A 16693-nucleotide genomic window follows, 5' to 3' on the forward strand; every position below is an offset into this window, starting at 1 on the left:
ATATCTTTTTTTAAAAAAAGATTCTATTCATTTATTTGAGAAGCAGAATTACAGACAGTGAGAGGGAGAGACAGAGAGAGAGGCCTTTCATCTGTTGGTTCACTCCTCAAATGGCCACAATGGCTGGAGCTGGGCTGATCCGAAGCCAGGAGCCAGGAGCTTCTCCTGGTCTCCCATGTGGGCGCAGGGGCTCAAGCACTTGGGCCATCCTCCACTGCTTTCCCAGGCCACCGCAGAGAGCTGGATTGGAAGAGGAGCAGCTGGGACTAGAACTGGTGCCCATATGGGATGTCGGTGCCTCAGCGTTGGCCCCTAAAATAAATAAATCTTAGACAAAAACAACCCACCCAGAAGCAGCACTTGGAAAACCTCTCTCTCAACATGAGGGCCAGCCTCCCGCCACCCCAGCTGTTCTACTTCAGCACCCCACATACGGGATTTGCGTATGTGTGAAATACAGGGAAACAGCAGATGACGACAGCAGACACAGGCCATGACCCGAAATGCCCAGCATGGCGACTGGCTAAGTAAACCACCGTCACTCCTCACGAGGGACACTGTGTCTGTTAAAAAAGAACAAGGCAGCTCTACAGGTACTCACGCGGGAAGGTTTCAAGATCAATACAGCTGGTAAGGAAGGCTGAGTTCTGACTGTGTACCTGTTTTTGTGGCATTTACGTTATGTGCCAACATCTGCCGCCTCCCAGGCACGTTAGCAGGAAGCTGGATGGGAAGCAGAGGAGCCGGGACTTGAACTTCTGATACGGGACGCCTGAGTTGCAAGTAGTGGCCTAAACTACTGTGCCTCAGCTCCAGCCCCTGTGCTTTCTGAAGCTGGGAGATACACAAGATAGTTCTGGCACCGACCCGGCAGTGAGTGGCCAGCGTGGGAGGCAGGCTTCGTTTACTGCACAGCACTGTGCTGTGCGCACTTTGTCATTCAATAAATAAAAAATTCATGCTTTCAAAACATAAAAAAACCAAAGCATTTGGAAGCCCACAGAGCCCCTTGCGCCCAGTCTGTGGCTGTTTGGTTCCGGGTTGAGGGTGGGGGGAAACATTCAATTCTCCGGCTGGAGGTGGCCCTCCTTGTTCCTGGCCCTTTGGGAAGCCCGCCCTGGTTTCCCCGCAGGATCTTAGGTGTAGAACGTGGTGGCCTTGACCCCTCTGCCTTACTTGACACTTAAGCGTACCGTGGAAAACCCAACAGGAGTCGCTGCCTCCATTCAGTAGACCAAGGCCCGTGTGAGCGCACCCACTAGACCAGACAGGGTCTGATTTCACAATTCCCACCCAACCAAGGCCTCTGGACCTTGCTAGTGCGCCTCCTCACCCCCCAGGGCATTACCTTGTTCAAAGCAGTAATGGGTTCTTCCTCTTTCTTGCTATAGGTAACTTGCTTATCTGCTTCCTAATCACCTTTAAACTCCATCCTTTCACATTGTAGACTGCTCATTAGGCTATCCAGCCTTCCTTTCCTTCTTGAAGACAGCTTATCTTTTCAGCAGGCTGGACCGCCTCGCTGAGCATCTACTATGCCCACCTGGGTAAGCCGAAGGCAGAGACGGAGCGGCCTGCCCGCCCCGCCCCCAGAGCCTCCATCCTGTCCACTACACAGCTGGGTACACGATGCCCACTGCGGCCTTCATGCTCAAGTCAGGAGGAGGCGGCCCTTCACTCAAGACCCTTTCGTCACCTGATTGCCTGCGACTTCTCTGCTGCCCTTCCAACTCTCCCTCTGCTCATTCCTTCCCCACCTGCCGGTAAGATCCCTCGTGGGGGCCAGTGTCGCCGTGCAGTGGGTGAAGCGCCTATCTGAGGGCCAGGTTTGAGTCCCGGCTCTTCTGCTTCTGATCAGGCTCCCTGCTAATGTGCGGAGGGGAGCGGGCGGACAGATGATATGACAGCGCCAAGTACTCGGGTTTCTGCCACCCACTTGGGAGACTGCAATGGAGTTCCCGGCTGCCACCTGGCCCAGCCCTAGCGGTTGGGAAGTTAATAGTAGATAAACGTATTTCTCTCTGTTGGTTTTTCAAACAAACAAATAAATCCTACAAAGTATGTAGTTTTGGGGTGTTTAGGGGTGCAGTGGAGTGGGTTGCCTGCACTGTGTATCGGAGTACGGGTTCAAGTCCTGGCTCCTCTGCTTCCACTCCAGCCTCCTGCTAATACGCGCCTGGGAGCTAGATCACAGCTCAAGCACTCGGCCCCTGCCACCCCTGTGGGAGACTCAGATGCTGTCCCAGGCCCCTGCCACCCTGTGGGAGACTCAGATGCTGTCCCGGGCCCCTGCCACCCCTGTGGGAGACTCAGATGCTGTTTCAGGCTCCTGCCTGTGGCCCGGCCCAGCCCTAGCCGTCATGGGCATTTTGAGAGTGAACCAGAGGATAGAGGAGCCATCTCGGGTGCTCTGCTTTTCATGTAGATGAAAATAAGCATTTTTTAAAGATTTATTTATTTGAAAGGCAGAGTTAGAGAGAGGTAGAGGCAGAAAGCAAGGTCTTCCACCTGCTGGTTCACTCCCTAAATGGCCGCCAACAGCTGAAGCTGAGCCAATCCAAAGCCAGGAGCCGGGAGCCAGGAGCTTCTTCTGGGTCTCCCACGTGGGTGCAGGGGCCCAAGGACCTGGGCCATCTTCCTGCTTTCCCAGGCCATAGCAGAGAGCTGGATGGGAAGTAGAGCAGCTGGGACTTGAACTGGTGCCCACATGGGATGCTGGCACTGCAGGCAGCAGGTTTTACCCTCTACTCCATAGCACCAGCCTGCCCCCCCACCTTTTTTAAAGAATATTAACCCTTCCTCTTAGGCTTATTATGTGCAGTCCAAAAAAAGTAGTTCCTCACTTGCTACTCATAAACCCAAAGGCAGATACTGTTGTAATCCTCATTTGACAGCTGAATAAGCCAGGCTAACAGAACCAGGCCTCAACCTGAACCCCACCTCCTCCACTTCCCAGCTCTGAGGTCCTGATTCACCCCTCCTCTGCCAGTTCCTATAAACTGTTAAGAATACTGTAAGGTGGGGCTGGCGGTGCGGTACAGTGTGTAAGGCTGCCACCTGCCGTACTGGCATCTCATATGGGTGCCAGTTCCAGTCCCGGCTGCTCCACTTCTGATCCAGCTCCCTGCTAATGTGTGTGGGAAAGCAGCAGCAGATGGCCGAAGTGCTTGGGCCCTGCGCCCACATGGGAGGCCCAGAAGCAACTCCAGGCTCCTGGCTTCGGATCAGCCCAGCTCCAGCCAATGCGGCCATTGGAGGAGTGAATCAGCAGATGGAAAACCTCTCTCTGCCTTTGCCTCTCTCTAACTCTGCCTTTCAAATAAATAAATAAATCTTTTAAAAACAAAGGAATATTGTTAGGTGATTTTGAATAATAAATGAATAATTAAAGAGCTGGAACACTGCCTACACTTAACAAGCATTACCATTTTCCACATTTTTAAGTATTTATTTGACAGGCAGGGCAACAGAGAGCTGCTGGTTCGCTCCTGAAATGGCCGCAACAGCCAGGGCTGGGCCAGGCTGAAGCTGGGAGCTCAGCACTCCCTCGGGGTTTCCCATGCTGGGTGTGGGGGCCAAGTACTCGGGTCACTTCCCGTTGCCTTCCCAGGGAACTGGATCAGAAATGGAGTAGCCAAGCCCTGAGCAGGCACGCTGACACGGGATGCAGGCGTCGCCCACAGTGGCTTAACATGCTGCACACGAGGCCCGCCCCCACCCCTTTTCAAGTCTCCTCCCGTGAGTGCTGTTTCGCTGCCTGACTCCACGTGAACACTACGTGACGTTGGCTCTCTGCTGTTTCTGCTTGAACACTTGGTTCATTCCACAAGTACAGCGTGTGCAAAGCAATGCTTAGGCACCAGGAATACAGCACAGAACCAGATCTGTGTCCCCATGCCTGGGAAGGTGGCGACAGAGCCATGAGCAGCCAGGAAAAATACCAGGCAGTGACAAGTACCCGCCCGGGACTCAACTAGGGGGTTCAGAGGCACTTTCCACTTAGGGCGGAAGACAAACTGAGACCTCAATGACAAGGAGCCAGCCAGGCCAACACATTTTTATTTATTTATTTATTTGAGAGGCAGACAGGCAGCGCAATGAGCTCCCATTCACTGGGTGACACTCCAAACGCACATAACAGCTGGCGCTGGGCTGGGTCAAAGCTGGGCACTCAATCCAGGTCTTCCCCATGTGGCAGGAACCCAGGGTCTCGTGGCCAGAGCCAGAGGCTGGGACTAGCTCGGCTCCTCCGATGTCGGACACAGGAAACCCACCCAGCTGGCTACACACCTGCTTCTTGAAATCCACCCGGTCCCCTGGTCATGCCCACCAGACATCTCTCCAGCCTCTTTCCACGAGTGCCTGAAGCCCGCTCTGCTTGGAAACCCACAGGGTCCTATCCCACCATGTCTCGGCTCATGCCATTCCCTCTCCACCCCACCCCTGTCACCCAGATGGGATCCCCCGGCCCCCATTCCCTGCGCTTCAAAGCACGACCCTCCTCAGAGCGTCAGATAAAAGGGGGCAGACCTCTCAACTGGTCTGAGCGCCCCAGTGAGTAGCCTGGGCTTCCTACCGCCGCAGGTGTGCTAGCAAGAACTAAAATAACTCGGCCGCCCCGAAGAATGCTCCTAGGCCTTTAGTGCAAAATCCCAGGTGGGCAGCTGGGGCGCCGCAGGCTGAGCTGCCGCGTGGGCCGGACCGAGTGCCTGCGATGTGGCACCACCTCCACTTCCGACCACATGGGAGACAGCAAGGGACGCTGGAGTCCCGGGGTCCCTGGCCCTCAGCTCCCGGGGAGGCCTGCATGGAGCCCCTGGCTTCGATCCGGCCCAGCCCTGGCTGTTTTGGGCATCTGGGCAGGTCTGCCACTCTGCCTCTCCAACAGAAACAGAGCGACCCCGGGCCCCCCCAGACCTCCTCAACTTTGAACCTTCAGAGGCGACTTTTATCAAAGGTTCTGCTGGGGCAGCTGGTTACCAGAAGCCTGGGGGGCATCCGAGGCCGGCTCCGGTTCGCTAAGCCTGGCGCCCGTCTGAGCCGCCGGAGGAGCACACAACGCCAAGCCCACCTTCCGAGCCCCCGCCCGGGGCGCCGGGTCCACTGCTGGGCCACGTGTGCCGCTGCCCGCCCAGCCGCCACACTGACGGCAGAGGAAGCGCGGCGGGCGGCCCAGGTCCCGCTGCCCACCCCACCATGACCAAGCCCCTCGCGGGCGCGACCTCCAGGCTGCTGGACCGCGGGGACAAACACCTGCCGCGTGGTTACGGGGGACTAACCGAGCGCTTGTGCACGGCTCACAACTCTACCCGCAGCCCTCGGGAGGCACGTGGGCCGGAGGGCGCTCCAGCGGCCAGGGCGTCTGGGGCCCCTGGCTGGCCGGCGGGCCCCCGAAAGGGCCACTCGGAACTTGGCCGACCCTCAACTTCCGGCGCCCTCGGGCTGACCCGCAGGAAACCGCCGCGACCCCTCGCTCCAGAGCCGCAAGCAGGCTCAGCGAGGAGCGCGCACCGGCGCCCTCCCGCGCACACGTCTACCGGACCCGGCTACTTTCTGGAAACCGAGACCACCGCCCCGCGTTCGCTCAGTTCGCTGCCCAACTCGCTCGCCCCGCGCCAAAAGAGCCCGCCGCATGACGCATGCGCCGGGACGACCGGCCGCGGAGGAACACTCTGCGACCCGCGCACCCCCGGGCCAATCAGCGCCGGCCTTGCACAAAGCAAATCCCGCCTCCAGGACGCGGCCGCCAGACCCCCTTCCCCTCCTTGGCCGCCTGGGCCCGCCCACTCCGGCCCAATCCCCGCCCCACGCCGCGCACAGTTAGCGGCTTGCGATTGGCTCGCGCGACGGACGCGAGCTCTGATTGGTAGAGGAGGAGTCACGAGGGCGCCGTCGTCGCCTTTCCAGAGGCGATTACTGGGCAGGCTCAGTCTTTCGCCTCAGTCTCTAGCTCTCGCTGGCAGCCCGGCGTACGTGCTCCGGCATCTTCAGTCACCCGCGGCCGCCATCGACGCCGCTCGGGTTGCTCTAGGCTCGTCTGCGCCACAGCCGCCGCCGTCGTAAGCCGCCATCATGGTGAAGCTGGCCAAGGTAAGCGCTGAGGGCGCGCGAGCGCGAGCGCCGAGGCCTGCTGCTCAGGAGCGCGCGCGGCGTCGCGGGGAGGAGGGCCTGCGCGCCGTCCCGGGCGCGTTCGAGGGCGCCATGCTGTGGGAAGTCTCGCGCGACTGGCGGGCAGTTCTCGCGTGTCTTGGCTGCTTGGCGGCGAGGTGCAGCGCGCTCCGGCAGGTGCTGAGGGCGGCGTGGAAGGCTGCGGCGCGGGGCGCGGGGCGGCGGGAGGAAGTGAGCTCCAACTCGCGCGCCGCGCGCGGGCCGGACCCCGCCTCCGGCCGCACGTGCGCCGGCTCGCGGCCCGCCACGTGGGCCCCGCCGCGTGGGCCGCGGGGTGGCCGGGGCCCGCCGGCGCGAACCCGCGGCCCTGGCCCAGCTGCCCGGGGCCCCCCGGCCGCCGCCACGTGCGCCGGCCCCGGAAGGAGGCGCCGGGGTGCGTGCACATGGTGGCCGCCGGGCACCCCCACGTGGCCGCGGCCAGGTGAGAGGGGCAGGCCGGTTGGGGTCCGAGGTGGCTTTGTTACTTTTATGCTTTTGCGACGCTGGTGCTGCCCGGAGTTCCGACGAGGGCGCTGGTGGTGTGCGTCGGAGGCTGGGGGGGTCCTCCCTGGAAGAGTGGCCGCTGGCTACTAAGAAGGGTGCCTGGTGCTAGGGTTGAACCCAGGGGTGAATTAAGTGGTTGAGGGTAAAAAAAGGCAGATGGGTTATTTCATCACCTTGGGCTTTTTTTAAGGTTTTGTCAAGATTGACAGGGAAACTCTGATGGGCCGTACTGTTGGTCGGTTTCAGGATCGGTTATGTTTAATGCTGAAAGTGCGTTGAGGAGGGTGATGGTTGTGTTTTATTGCGGGCTGTGGAATCGATGAGGGGTGTTCATGTCCTCATTGTGTGCATTTTAGGCTGGTAAAAACCAAGGTGAGCCCAAGAAAATGGCTCCTCCTCCCAAGGAGGTAGAAGAAGATAGTGAAGACGAGGAGATGTCGGAAGATGACGAGGATGACAGCAGTGGAGAAGAGGTAACTGGGTCGCGATCGATGAGAAATTGGGTTGCACTTACACAGTGGACAGAATGGTGTTGGGTGTCTGAAAAGGATATGAAAAGTAGTGTGTTATTCACGTGACCCGGGGTGGGGGGTGCTTAGATGGCAGGAGACCGTTGGGTGAGTACCTGAGTGTGAGCATCTGGGATCTGTGCCCTCTGCACGGCTGGAGTGAGGTTGATACACTTCTCCCGCTCAGCATAAAGGACCAGGTGGATTCTGTCCCCCCTGTATGTAAGGTTTGTAGCGATTGGGTGGGTTGAAGGTGCCACCTGAGCATTCACGTTCATTGCTTGCATGGAAAGTCGGTTTTTTAGAATTCAGCAAAGACCTTACTCTTAAGTGAACTATCCTGATAAACTAGGAAGTTAATGAAAATAGCTTTGAATAGGAGTTAAAATGTAGGTAAATAATGGTTCTTACAGATACAGTGTTTATTTGATGTGCTGTAATTTGTAAGGGTTGCTCAGCCAATTTAAGGCTGATTTTTATCTCAGGTCCTGTCTCAGGACAAGAATCCTGTACCACTACCCACTGTATGATCCCCAGATGATTTTTAATATTCAGATTTATTTATTTGCAAAGAGAGTTATAGAGAGGCAGAGTTCTCCCATCCACTGGTTCACTCCCCAAGTGGCTGCAACGTCCAGAGCTGGACCTATCCGAAGCCAGGATCTTCTGGGTCTTCACGTGGGTGCAGGGGCCCAAGCGCCTGGGCCATCTTCTGCTTTCCAGGCCACAGCGGAGAGCAGGATGGAAGTAGAGCAGCTGGGGCTTGAATTGGCTCCCATATGGGCTGCCGGCAGCAGTTTTATGTGCTACGCCACAGCACTTTACTTACTGTTGAACCTAACATGTTAACATGGAACGTATGCAGTCTTGAACCAGAGGCAGTGCCAGAATCCACCACTGGGACCAGGGCTGCCTTTCGGATGTAGCAGAACTAACTGTTGGTGTTTGCTGTTTAGATAGTCATCCCACAGAAGAAAGGCAAGAAAGCTGCTGCGGCTCCAGCCAAGAAGGCGGTGGCTTCCCCGACAAAAAAGCCTGCGGTTGCCACTCCTGCCAAGAAAGCAGTTGTCACTCCAGGTAAAAAGGGAGCCGCCACCACGCCAGCGAAGAAGGCCGCTACCCCAGCCAAAGCGGTGGTGGCGTCGGGCAAGAAGGGGGCCGCGCTGGGCAAAGCGGTGGTAGCGGCCTCGGGAAAGAAGGGAGCGGTCCTCCCCGCCAAGGGGGCCAAGAATGGTAAGAACGCCAAGAAGGAAGACAGCGACGACGAGGAGGAGGAGGAGGACAGCGAGGACGACGACGACGACGAGGATGAAGAGGACGAGGAGGACGAGGAGGATGAGTTTGAGCCGGCGGTCATGAAGGCAGCAGCGGTGGCCCCCGCCTCCGAGGATGAGGACGAGGAGGACGAGGATGAAGACGACGATGAGGACGAGGACGACGACGAGGAGGACGAGGAAGACGGTAAGGAAGTCATGGTGGCTCCTGGCTCTGGGAGGTTTCCACGTAGCCACGTGGGGTTGGATTAGAGTCCTTCCTGGGGTCCTCTGGGCTCTTCCTGTGGCCTTGAGTGTGGGGGTAGGGCGTTCTTTCCTCCAGAGCATCCCAGAGCCAGAGTTGGTGTGGGAGATCCTTCCAGACTGACTAGACGGCTCCTTTCAGACTCTGAAGAAGAAGCCATGGTGACCACACCAGCCAAAGGGAAGAAAGCGCCGGCGAAAGCTGCCCCCGTAAAGGCGAAGAGCGTGGCTGAGGAGGAGGAGGAGGACGACGACGACGACGAAGAGGATGAGGATGAGGAAGATGACGATGAAGAGGAGGAGGAAGACGAGGACGAGGAGGATGAAGAGGAGGAGGAGGAAGAAGAGGAGGAAGGTAATCTCTACAATGAGCCTGTTTCTCTGTGAACTTGTGAAGCAGCCTTGCGTGTGACTGCTCACAGGTGACACTTTGTTAACCTTGTCCAGAGCCTGTCAAAGAAGCACCTGGAAAACGGAAGAAGGAAATGACCAAACAGAAGTCAGCTCCAGAAGCCAAGAAGCAGAAAGTGGAAGGTACCTGGGAGAACTGGGGTGTTGGGTGGGGTGACTTCTGATAGCACAAGTGATGAACGACAAGGGGACTTAATGCTGAAGCCTGATGGTACATGCGAGACACTGATGTGCTGTGTGGGCATTTTGTACTGGAAGCTGATTTTTTACCATATTTTACAGAGACTGATAAGTAATTTTTTTGTACAGCCACAGAACCAACCACATCTTTCAATCTGTTTGTTGGAAACCTGAATTCTAGCAAATCTGCTCCTGAATTAAAAACTGGTATCAGTGATGTTTTTGCTAAAAACGATCTTGCTGTTGTGGATGTCAGAATTGGCACAACCAGGTAGGTGCTTTCCCTTCCTGTTGACATCCATGGGTCTGTTAATAGCTCCTCTAGCTGCCTTCACCTGTGTGGTTTCCTTAAACATAGATGTGTGAACGTGTTCAGTAATTTGACAATGTTGAATGAAGTCATTGGATTTTTAGAATCTAGAACCCCGAAATCCCTAATCAACCCTAATGTTATCGGACAGACTAATTCATAACATTTGGGTAATTTGGTGTTGAGTTCTTAGAAATCCCTTTTAGAAGATTTAATTTATTTGAGAGGTAGTTACAGACAGAAAGGTCTTCCATCTGCTGGATCATTCCCCAAATGACTGCAGCAGCTAGAACTGGGCTAATCAGGAGCTTCTTCCAAGTCTCCCACATGGATGCAGGGGCCCAAGCACTTGGGAAATCTAGTGTTCTCCCAGCTCATAGCAGAGAGCTGGATCAGAAGACCAGCCTGAACTCGGGGATCGAACTGGCACTCGGGTGTGTTTGCCTGCATTATAAGAGAATTAAGATGCCATGCCAGTCCTACTTCTGTCAGCTGTGTAGTCTGAGTGGTTATCAGTGTTTTTGCTGCTACTGTCTTGATTCTTAAATGGGTGTGTCAGCAAGTCTGAGTTGTGACTGGCCCATCCAGAGTTAACTGAACTTGAAAATCATGTCTTGGAACTTCAGTCTGCTCCTCAGCCATTTGTGGAGGCAAGGTGGTGGGTTTTGTCTTGTTTATTTTACTTAATTGCAGTAGTGCCGTTGCTGCTCAGAATACGGTCTGTGCCTTTTCCTCTGAGAAATGTCCCTCTTTCATCTTAAAGGAAGTTTGGCTATGTGGATTTTGAATCTGCTGAGGACCTAGAAAAAGCCTTGGAATTGACTGGTTTGAAAGTCTTTGGCAATGAAATTAAACTGGAGAAACCGAAAGGAAAAGACAGCAAGAAGGGTATGTGTGGCTTTCACAGATGACGGCACCAGCGTGTCCAAGGTAGAAGGGTTGCAAGTTGCCATTCTCATCCAAAATGCTTGGGACCAAAAGAGTCTCCATGCTTCAGGTTTTTCTTTGAAGATTTTGGGATATTTTCCATATATAATCAAATAGCTTGGGGATGAGACCCTATCTTAAACACGTTTTACACACAGCCTGAAGGTAATTTGACATTTTTAGTCTACCTGCGTTTTAACTTCTAAAGGAGGGAGAGACTAGATTCCATTTACTGGGTTATTCCTCAGAGGTTCACGAGTGCTGAGGCCTGGCTGGAGCCACAACCACAATCCAGGCCTTGTACGTGGGTGGTAGGGACCCTGCCGACTGTCATGCAGGGTCTGTATCAAGGAACTGGGGATACCCAGGTACTCCAGAAGGGGGTGCAGCTGTCTCAGTGCTAGACCAAGTGCCCAGTGCAGTCCTGACACGATGAGCTGTGGAACTTCCCACTCGAGGTGTGTATTGGGGGCTCAGAAAGTTGGGTGTTTTTTTTATTATTAGAGATGCTCAGTGCTCAACCTGAAATAATGGACACGAGCTTGCCTCCACTTGCATCTTCAGCTCTATTTTTTATATGCTTAGATTGTTTTCTGTTGCTCAAAGGTACTGACCACCTTCTATAGATTGATTTCTCTGGTCTAGATGCCCATTTGACAGTATGCAATGTGGGAGACCCACTTGGTTCTCCCTACAAAGTCTTGGACATCGTTGGATTCAAATTTTGAATAGAACTGGGGCTTTGTGTGTGCGTGCACATTTATCCCTGTTATTCATTAAGGTTACAGAGTTGGTGTTGTATTTTTCTAGATCGAGATGCAAGAACACTTTTGGCCAAAAATCTCCCTTACAAAGTCACTCAGGATGAATTAAAGGAAGTGTTTGAAGATGCTGTGGAGATCAGACTGGTCAGCAAGGATGGAAAGAGTAAAGGGTATGTTTGAGGATGGTTACCGTCAGTACAGTTCTTGACCTGATACCAGGAGTGCCGCTCCGGTCTCATGGGTGCGTGATGGCTTAGAAGTGCCTGGTGGGGCTGCATGGTGGTATTTCACATGGTGACAGACTGCTTGTGTGACAGTGGGCCTGTGAGCCTACATTGCCTAGTGCTGTCATGGCTGTCGCAGTTTGTGTAGACAGGCTCCACAAGAACACACCCCTGTCACTAAGGGACATGTGACTGACACAGTGGGTGGGGTGTCACTAGAGTAGAAATAGGGGGAGGTCAAGAGAAGAGAAGTTGGCAGTGGAGAAATGGGTGTTTGCCAGATCTGTGTGGCAAAGTTTGAAACATTGGTGTTAATGCTTTTAAATCCGTAAGTACTTTGTCCCTTTTTGCAGGATTGCTTATATTGAATTTAAAACAGAAGCTGACGCAGAGAAAACCTTTGAGGAGAAGCAGGGAACAGAGATCGACGGACGGTCTGTTTCCCTGTATTACACTGGAGAGAAAGGTCAAAATCAAGACCATAGAGGGGGAAAGAACAGCACCTGGAGCGGTAAGAGTTCATAGGCTTCTTACAGGGAATTCTTTGAGTAAATTAGCGTTACTGAGACATAAATAAAGATCAGGCAGGTTCATGCTGCTCATTGTGCTGGGAAATCATTCCCATCAGAACATGGGGAAGCTGGGGTGGCAGTGTGGCGTGGTGGTTACCCTGCCACCCGGCACCGGCAGCCCACGCTGGAGCGCTGCTTCAGGTCGTGTCAGCTCTGCCTCATTCCAGCTTTCTGTTGATGCACATGAGAAGGAAGCCATTCATGGCACAAGTGCTTCCTACCCATGTGGGAGAGCTGGGTGGAGTCCCTGCTCCTGGCTGTGGCCTTTCCAGCCCTGGCTGTTTCAGGCATTTGGGAAGTGAGCTGGCAGTTGGAAGAACAGTTTCTCTCTCTTTCTGCCTTTTGAATAAATAAATCTTAAGAGCATAGGCAAGGCCGGTGCCGCGGCTCACTAGGCTAATCCTCCGCATAGCGGCGCCGGCACACCGGGTTCTAGTCCCGGTCGGGGCGCCGGATTCTGTCCCGGTTGCCCCTCTTCCAGGCCAGCTCTCTGCTGTGGCCCGGGAGTGCAGTGGAGGATGGCCCAGGTGCTTGGGCCCTGCACCCCATGGGAGACCAGGAAAAGCACCTGGGTCCTGGCTCTTGCCTTCGGATCAGTGCGGTGCGCCGGCTGCAGCACACCGGCCGCAGCGGCCATTGAGGGTGAACCAACGGCAAAAGGAAGACCTTTCTCTCTCTCTCTCTCTCTGTCCACTCTGCCTGTCAAAAAAAAAAAAAAAAAAGGAGCATAGGCCAATATTATTTTACTTTGTTTAAAAGGCAGAGCTCTTTAGTCTGCTTCATCCCCCAAATGCCCACAACAGCCAGGAGCCAGGGAATCCATCCGGGTCTCCCATGTGGATAGCAGGGGCCCATGGACTTGTGCCAAACACTGCTGCCGTTAATCAGCTCACGCAGCGTCCAGAGTGCTGCCTTAGCCGTCGAGCCACACTCCTGTCCCCGCAGCTGTTCCGGGAAGACACCAGTAGTCAGCTTCCACGTGTGAGAAAGGACAGAGTGCCCGGTGCTTGCACGTGGTGACTGGGCCGTGTGTTGAGGAAGGGAGGTGGGGCTTCCTCAACGTCAGTAGGGCAACTTTTTCAGGTAAAAAATCTTAAGAACAAGAAAGTACACCTAGGAACCGCTGATTCAGAGTCTTAAGGGTGGCGTCTATTTGCAGGTGAATCAAAAACTCTGGTGTTGAGCAATCTCTCCTACAGTGCAACAGAAGAAACTCTGCAGGAAGTCTTTGAAAAGGCAACGTTCATCAAAGTGCCACAGAACCAAAATGGCAAATCTAAAGGGTAAGTGTTGTGTCTGTAGGGGTAAAGGGCACAGCCACTCTCCTGGCAGAAGCCGAGGGGGTTGACAGCACACGCAGGTGGAAAAGCATTTCCGTATCTGCTGGCGGGAAAAGGCCTGGCGTCACGTGAGCCTGGTAACGCTCTGTATTGATGGTTGATTCCCAGGTATGCGTTTATAGAGTTTGCCTCATTTGAAGATGCGAAAGAAGCTTTAAATTCCTGCAATAAAAGGGAAATTGAGGGCAGAGCCATCCGGCTGGAGTTACAGGCACCCAGAGGGTCACCCAACGCAAGAAACCGTAAGTTCCTGTGGGCGGGATGTGGTGGCTGGGGCGGACGCTCTGTTGTGCTGAGTGAATGGCAGCTGGATATGATGACAGACGGCCTGAGAAGGAATGATGAAATCTCGAGAGAATTCCTCTAGATAGTCAAGTTCTGATCTGGCTGTCAGCTCAGCGGCGGCTTTGGCAGTGGCGGATCTTACTGCAGCCGATGGCTGGAGTTGGCAGTTCACTGGGTCGCTCTGCTCCAGCGTGGAGACGTCATGTGGGAACTTGATATCACAGGCAAGCTTTCTTCCCCCCAGAGCCAACCAAGACCTTGTTTGTCAAGGGTTTGTCTGAGGAGACCACCGAGGAGACGTTAAAGGAATCATTCGACGGCTCTGTCCGGGCGAGGATAGTGACGGACCGGGAGACGGGATCCTCCAAAGGGTAAGGTGCAGGGAGCGTGCGTGCAGTGCGGCTTCCGCTCGGCTGCGCTCCTGGGCGGAGCGGGGCTAAACCAAGTCTTCTCACTGAGCTCCTTTCTGTCAATTGGTGGCAGCTTACGGATTCGCAAGAGAAGAAGAGACAATTCACAGAACTAGCATTATCTTACCTTCTGTCTTTACAGAGGTATGTTTGCTGTTTTGTGAGACATCTGCCATGCACACCATCACTTAGCCGGTTTCCACAGGGAGCTGTGCTGTCACTTAGGTCTTTTCTCACCGACAGGCAAAGCTGCTTGCAGTGGGCTCGCTGGGCACTGCTTACCACGTGGTTTCGTTCTGTTTCAGGTTTGGCTTCGTAGACTTCAACAGTGAGGAGGACGCCAAAGCCGCCAAGGAGGCTATGGAGGATGGGGAGATTGACGGCAACAAAGTCACTTTGGACTGGGCCAAGCCGAAGGGTGAAGGTGGCTTTGGGGGCCGTGGCGGAGGCAGAGGCGGCTTTGGAGGCCGAGGTGGTGGCAGAGGAGGCCGTGGTGGATTTGGTGGCCGAGGCCGGGGAGGCTTCGGAGGTAAGGCCGGTGGGGCTGCCTCGGGGCCTCTGCTGGACACTGCGTGGCGCTGAGTGCCAGGGCCGAGTTCCTGGACCACTGTGGGGGGACTGAGTGGGTTGGCGCCATTCCCTGATCACGTCTTACCTTCCCGCAGGGAGAGGAGGGTTCCGAGGCGGCAGAGGAGGAGGCGGAGACCACAAGCCACAAGGAAAGAAGACGAAGTTTGAATAATTTCTTCTGTCCCTGTCTTTCCCTCTTCCATTTGAAAGAAAGGACTCTGGGGTTTTTACTCTGTTAACCTGCACAGTGACAGAGCCTTCTGAGGACATTCCAAGACAGTGTGTCTGCACACAGTCCTGTGTCTGCTTGGAAGTCGTAGAGATAACATTTCAAGGGCAATACCTGTCGGTTTTGACTGGATATTCATATAAACTTTTTAAAGAGATGAGTGATAGAGCTAACCCTATCTGTAAGTTTTGAATTTATATTGTTTCATCCCATGTACAAAACTTTTTTTTCCTACAAATAGTTGGGGTTTTTTTCCCGTTGAGGGCTTGTAAAGGAAAACAGAATGTTTTATCATGATTTTTGCTTCAGTGACTTTAGGACAAATTAAAGGTCCTAAACTCTGGTCCCAGGCTTGTACCTTCCTAAAGACATCACTGATCTGCCACTCAGCGCCCACCCCACCCAGTGGAAAGGCTGGGTGCTCCGGTGCCAGGCATCCCAGCAGGGAGTCCTCCACGGATTGTCCCCAGCAGTTGTTGGGGGCCACTGCAGCTTCTCTGTTTGCAGGTGCTCTAGAAAGAGGCCCAAGAGCACTTTCCAGGGGTTCTGGGATTTGGAATTGAGAACACGGTGAGGGTCGGAATCTGAGGGGGAGCGGCAGCCCAGTGGACCAGGTCCTGGCACCGTGCAGAATGCTAGTGTTCTGTGGGCGGAGCTAAAGGACAGGCCTGGGCCAAGGGACCATTGTGGGCACAACTGAAAAGCTGCCCCAGAGTAGCTAGACAGCCTGGTCAAAGGTCAGTTGTGATTGGGCCGAAGAATGAAGCTGACGCAATACTGAGATGCGGTAGACTCAGGAAGCAGCCTGAAGAATCCGTTTTGCCCAGGTTGTCTTGCTGTGGGATGAGAAAATGAAGTGCCCAGGGCTTCTAGCCACCACGACTCACCCCTCCCTAGGGTGGCCGGTGTGGGCAGTGACCACCTCCAGGGGAGGTTCTGTGGCTGCGAGGGAAGAGCAGGTGAGCCCAAGAAGAGGAAGGAGGTCTAGTGCTTCACGTTCAGCTGCCGTGGGGTTTATGTGCTGTAGGTGGAAGCCTAGGAAGATGTTGAAAATGAGGCTGGTCGGCTGAACACTTCTATTCTGTTCAGCGATATCTGTGTCACAGTGGCTTCCATCGCTGATTGCCTCTGAGGGGCATGTCGGGGCTGGTTTCTGAGGTGCTGTGGGCCTAGAGCCATCCATCAGCAGGAGTCCGTTCCCCAAGCTCAGGCGTAGCCCAGCCACTCCTGTGCTTGGGGAGGGTAGGGGGCAGGAGGACTCACCTCACAAGAAGCTACAGAGCGTGGCTCCTAGGCTTGGAAGGGCTTGGATTCATTGGCCTTAGGTTTTGAAAAAACAGCTGGTGTTGGCTGCCTGGGCATTTGCACCTGTTGTCCAAAGAGCAAGTGGGGCTGTGCTTCCCACAGGGGGAGTAGGTGGGGGGCGCCAGTGGCCGAGCTCTGCTCAGTGCTGGGTCACTGAGGTGTGCTGGCCCCGTGGGATGAAGCTGAAGCTGCAGGTGTGGGGAGGAGGCCTGAGGTGGTGTCCCTGCCTGGTGCTCTATTGCTGGTTTGGTGGCTTGGGCCAGGGCTTTGCAGCCATTTTAGGAAAATGAAAGTTTCCCTTTTGGCAAATGGTTGTGGGCACTTCCGTGGTTCTCCCAGCAGGTGGCAGCAGCAGCCTGTGGGGAAGGGGAAGTCCCTGGTAGAGGCTGTGAGAAGCTGGGGGAGGCCTGGCTTCAGGCCAGTGAATCACCCTCAGGCTAGGGCCGAGGAGCCTGGGAGCTCAGCCAAGACACCTGGGGAAGTGTGTCT

General features: G+C 54.8%; 1 protein-coding gene and 3 non-coding genes across 4 annotated transcripts; all 4 read left to right on the forward strand.

Moving 5' to 3' along the window:
* Positions 1–5929: 5929 nt before the first annotated feature.
* On the forward strand, positions 5930–15242 carry NUCLEOLIN (nucleolin multifunctional protein). The gene is made up of 14 exons (XM_017343189.4): positions 5930–6090; positions 7008–7124; positions 8117–8621; positions 8820–9032; positions 9125–9211; positions 9398–9539; positions 10342–10466; positions 11316–11439; positions 11847–12004; positions 13225–13348; positions 13514–13647; positions 13935–14061; positions 14406–14629; positions 14766–15242. Exons 1-14 carry the CDS (start codon positions 6073–6075, stop codon positions 14840–14842), a joined length of 2175 nt encoding a protein of 724 aa, XP_017198678.4. The 5' UTR covers positions 5930–6072; the 3' UTR covers positions 14843–15242.
* Positions 9254–9322, forward strand: LOC127491905 (small nucleolar RNA SNORD82). Its single transcript, XR_007920833.3, has one exon. It is a non-coding gene; the product is annotated as a small nucleolar RNA SNORD82 (small nucleolar RNA).
* LOC127491907 (small nucleolar RNA SNORD20) lies at positions 13714–13792 on the forward strand. Its single transcript, XR_007920835.1, has one exon. It is a non-coding gene; the product is annotated as a small nucleolar RNA SNORD20 (small nucleolar RNA).
* Positions 14136–14271, forward strand: LOC127491901 (small nucleolar RNA SNORA75). Its single transcript, XR_007920829.1, has one exon. It is a non-coding gene; the product is annotated as a small nucleolar RNA SNORA75 (small nucleolar RNA).
* Positions 15243–16693: the final 1451 nt, after the last annotated feature.

Source organism: Oryctolagus cuniculus, chromosome 3, assembly GCF_051225735.1.
Source record: "Oryctolagus cuniculus isolate XC-2025 breed Fujian yellow rabbit chromosome 3, ASM5122573v1, whole genome shotgun sequence".
Classification (NCBI taxonomy): domain Eukaryota; kingdom Metazoa; phylum Chordata; class Mammalia; order Lagomorpha; family Leporidae; genus Oryctolagus; species Oryctolagus cuniculus.